Source organism: Euprymna scolopes, chromosome 19, assembly GCF_053919585.1.
Source record: "Euprymna scolopes isolate OS-2025 chromosome 19, ASM5391958v1, whole genome shotgun sequence".
NCBI classification, from domain to species: domain Eukaryota; kingdom Metazoa; phylum Mollusca; class Cephalopoda; order Sepiida; family Sepiolidae; genus Euprymna; species Euprymna scolopes.
In genome coordinates, this window is record NC_136500.1 from 121,445,702 (window position 1) to 121,450,701 (window position 5,000).

Here is a 5,000-nt window from a genome sequence, read left to right on the forward strand (position 1 = left end):
CAGTATAAAATGTAGACAGATATCTAAAGTGCATTCATTCATGATATGTAGATAAAAAGCCAAAGCGGAACTATTTAGTGTATTTTATTGCATAGTAGAGTCATCCTATCTTTAGTTGTCCTGATTGCCTTTTGCTATGTTTTATGGTGGTTTGATGTGCAGTTGTTTCCGATGGTAGTCTCATTTAATGCCGAAACCATGACGATCTGTTTTTTTAGTATGGCAGCAGTCAACACCTCAGGAAAATGTTTTTGATGTATGTCGCAAAGCAACACCTTATCCTGGTCCGTGGAAATCACAGAGGAAGTTTATTTTAAGCCCTATACCTGGTCCTCACCCTTGATTAATACAGGGGATACCACGCGTATGAGGTTTGAAAAGATTTACCTATGAATCTCAATTTGGATCCATTGCTGAGATGAAAATGTAGAATGTGTACATTACTGCTACTTAGGACAATCATTTTATTTCATGCCATTCCTTAATACTTGAAATCACTTCATTAAGCACGTGTGTGTGTTTTTTTTACTAGCGTGACAAGCGAGAAGCGCGCGCGCACACGCACACGCACACACACACACACACACATGCGCGCGCACGCACACACACACATATATATTAGTGTTGGGACGATTAATCAGAATCGAGATTTCGAAAAATCATGTCTGAATATTCTATATACTAAAATTCGAGTCTGTAGATCAAAAATTAATTGAGTATATAGTTCGAGAAGTGTCCTCACACTCATTCTCACTTTTATATATGCACTAGCATGGGTGCCCGGCATTGCGCGGGTGTTTGGAGGTGTATGCTGAGCAAAAAAAAAAAAAAACGAAAAAAAACGGTCAATTTTTTAAAATTTTGACCCCTTTAATGACCCCTTAAAATCTATTGTTTTGGGCGCAAATCAAGTTATTAAGTTAAAATCCATGTCCAAGGAACCTATATTTAAAATTTCAAGTGTTTTGACACCAAATTGTCGGAGGAGTTTGGTAGAGTTCTCAAAAGTCAAATCGTTGAACTTTTACCCCTTAACAGCCAATTTTCTGGCGGAAAACTGATCACAAAGATTTTCCCGAATGTCAGTACCCTGTATATCAAATTTCGAGTCTGTAGACTAAAAATTGACAGAGTTATTGCGTAGGGAAATGTACACAGACACATAGACAGACACAGACAGACACACAGACAGACACACACAGAGACGCGTTCGCTTTTATAGATATATAGATAGATAAATGCATGTTTGTCTTTATTATTGAGTGGGGAATTTTTCTTACCCAGGCTATTTCAGTTTCCTTGAATTTGTCATATGTTCTATGTATATTTCAAGCTATCTTATTTGTTGTTATTAATTTTTGGTTTTCTTTTTCTATTTCTTCCTTCTTTTTTTTGTTTTACTATTTTTTCTTTTGGTACTTGTGTAGAATGCTGATATTTTAAACCAACGCATTTCAGGTGAAAACATTAATACATATTTAGGTATGTATCAATGTTTTCGAAATTAGTTGTCGAAATTAGTATAAATTCCAAAAATTACGAAAAATGAGCCAGTAGAAAAATGTTCTTGGTCCAGATAACAGTTCGCAAATAAATAAATAAATAAATAAATTTTAATTTTATTTATTTATTAATTTTCTATTGAATCACTTTTCGTATGATTATTTTTTATTTTATTTTTTTTTTTTTTGGAATTTATACTGATTTAAACATAACAAGTAAGTACGTGATAATATTTTCACCTGAAATGCATTCGTTTAAAAGACCGCCGCTCTACACAAGAGCACTCGTTTATTAATCGTTCTAAATGTTAGTCTACTATAAGGGAGTTTCTCCTTGCCCTATTCCTGGTCCCAACCTTGCGTATCCGATCGGCTGTGATCGCGTGTGTGTGGCTAGCAGAGACGGTCTTAATTTCTACTCTGGTGCAAGGTTTTTCCTGACGAATGTTTCCGGTAGTGTCTAACTGCCCTAGATGCCTGGTTCCATGTTTTAACATTTCATCATGGCTACCGGATGTAGGGTCAGTGGAACAACACAACCATTATGCATCCTTTTTAACGTTGTTTTTATCATTTATCGCGAGCAGGGTATTGTACAAAAGATTTGTCTACCGCTCAGCGCTCAGTGTCACTAATTCTGTGTAAAAAAATAGAACAATAATATTATAAATAAATAACACCAGACATTAATTTATTATAAACCGTTTAAAAAAAAATAGCTGTACAGTGTTTGAGGTTGTTTAGTTCTTTCCCACTGCAATAACTTAGACGCCAGGGTAGACAGTGGGATTGAAAACTCAGCACCCGACCCCTGCCCGAGGAGGGGCACTCCGACCTGCAAAAACGTGCCTAGCTAGCCCTGTCGGCATTCCCCGGTGAGAGCGCCTCAAGCGATTAGCAATAAACTAACCCCCATCTCAAAGAGAGACGGTAAAACCTTCGTAGGTGGACCCCCTAGAACTGCACAGAACTAAACTCCCACTGCAAAATCAACAGGGGCCGGATCATTACAGGAATTATCTAATTTCCGTTGATTAGTGTCCGTTGGTTAGTGTCCGTAATTTTCTGAAAAAATAAGCAATAAAATTACAAATAAATAACACCAAACATTAATGGTAAAATCCATTGAAAGCGTTCGGTGGTTCTATGAGAAAATAAAGCTGTATACGCATTATAAATGTTTCTTTTCTGTGTCTTACGTTATACATTAGTACATTAGGGGTCATGCGTATACAGCTTTATTTTCTCATAGAACCACCGACCGCTTTCAATGGATTTTACCACATTAATTTATTATTATATGGAAAAATGCGCGCATGAAAAGTAATATTCTTAAGATTTTATTAAACCTGGAAAAGTAAAGGACAAGAAATTCGAGTAAAGTAAAAAATAAGAATTTTTTAGACTTAAAATATTGCAGCTAAAAATAAAATTTGAATATTGATAAATATTTTATTTATTATTTGCATATGTTGTTGTTTATTGTTGAGTTAGAAAGGGTGTCAGTCGCTGGATTGAACTTATTTCCCCCCTACTATTTGCATATATTTATGTAGTGAAAATTGTTTGAATAAAATTAATTCGTTAGTTAGTTAGTTAGTAGATGGAATTAATAATTTTATAATTTACATAAAAATTAATAATTTTATTATATCATAATTAGGATCATTTAATTCTTTCTAACTCAACAATAAACAAGAACATATGCAAATAATAAATAAAATATTTATCAATATTCAAATTTTATTTTTAGCTGCAATATTTTAAGTCTAAAAAATTCTTATTTTTTACTTTACTAGAATATCTTGTTCTTTACTTTTCCAGGTTGAATTTCTTGTCCTTTACTTTTCCAGGTTTAATAAAATCTTAAGAATATTACTTTTCATGCGCGCATTTTTCCATATCATCCATGATTTTTCCAGGCATTGCTATTGTATTAATATATAAATTTATAATATTTATTAATGATTGTCAAAAAAAATTAGCTCTCAAACACACAGTTCCGAGCCAGGGTCTCTACCGAGACTGCGGTTCATGAATTCGTGATCTGTATAGAGCGTAAACTAACAAAAAAGAAGATGGCACTCGGTGTCTTTTTAGATATCGTTGGAGCTTTTGACAACATACCCTTCAGTAGTATGTTCAAGTTGCTACGAGAATTCAATGTGCCACCAGTACTCATCCGATGGATTGAGTATATGGTGAGGCACAGAACAGTTCAAGTAGAACTACTGAGGGCAACTGTTAAAAGGGAAGTAGTTAAATGAAACCCCCAAAGTGGGATTTTATCACCTTTACTATGGAACTGTATGCTGAATCCTCTTTTGAAGGAGTTTAAAAATAGGAATATTTATGCCCAGGCTGCTGCTGATGACATCGCAGTGCTGGTCGCGGGTTCAAAAGCATCATTGGTCAGACGCATTGCCAAAATGGGACTACATTTTTCATCAAATGTGATAACGAAAAATTTGAGTTCATTCAAAGAATATGTATATCATAGAATTCACTAATATTTTTAATCGATAAATTCACCATTGTTTGCTATAAAATCATAAGGAGAGTTAAAAAAAAAATTAGTTATTAAAAAAAAAGTTCGGTTTTTTAATTATAAAAAAAAAAAACGATACACGGGATTGAACCTAAAATCTTTCCACCAATCCCCCGTACTCTAACCGTTACGCTAACATGTCATATTGGCAAAATCGCAGTAAAAAATATTTATATACAAAAAAAGTTATGCAAAAAAAAAAAAAAAAAAGCGTTAGTCACTTATGTACTTACTCTCCTGTTTGTGAACCCACATATTTTGTTGTAACTTTTTTTCTACTGAACCAATTTTCGACATTTTTTTTTTTCAAAATGTAGCTAATGAGGTGTTCTATCCAACTATATAACCTGTTTGAAATTTGGTTGCGAACGGAATTAGTGGTGGGGGTTTGAATGTGTCTCGATTCATTCAATTTCGGACTTAAGCATATATTCAACCACTACCGTGGTTGAATGATAAACTGTTTAAAAAATATTTGAATGTCTAATTTGCATAACTATTTTTTAACACAGTTTATAATATTCATCACTGAGTTGAATAGTGTTGAATAGTGTTGATATGTTATAGAATTGGATTTCCAGACGATGTTTTGCGTTGAATGAAACTATTGAATAAAATTTATTAAAACTGTAGAGAAGTTTATTGTTTCAGTCAAAAGTTGGTGACCTTTTTCCGATCTATATTAAACAAGGCCAGTAGAATGGATATCGATATGCAGTGAGCCTACCACAAAATGGCGATCAGGATCTCCTTTGCTCGCCTCTCCAACTTTACAGTGATATTTGAAGAGAAAAAAAAACATGTTTGCATTTATTCATTTAAAAGATTACAAAATCCTTGAATTCACAAACATTTTCTTTCTTTTATTTTTAGGTGACACCTGAGGATTTAGAGCGGAGTAAATATAAGAAAGAGAGAAATAAATTGTATGCTCGGAAATACCGACTTAA

At 33.6% G+C, this 5,000-nt stretch overlaps 1 protein-coding gene across 1 annotated transcript in view; it reads left to right on the forward strand.

Moving 5' to 3' along the window:
* Positions 1-5,000, forward strand: part of LOC145240175 (uncharacterized) — a 10,662-nt gene that overhangs the window by 5,507 nt on the left and 155 nt on the right. The window contains exon 2 of the mRNA XM_080103762.1: positions 4,924-5,000. This exon is cut by the window's right edge and continues 155 nt beyond it. Coding sequence (XP_079959888.1) covers positions 4,924-5,000 — 77 coding nt within the window. The remainder of the gene's footprint in view (positions 1-4,923) is intronic.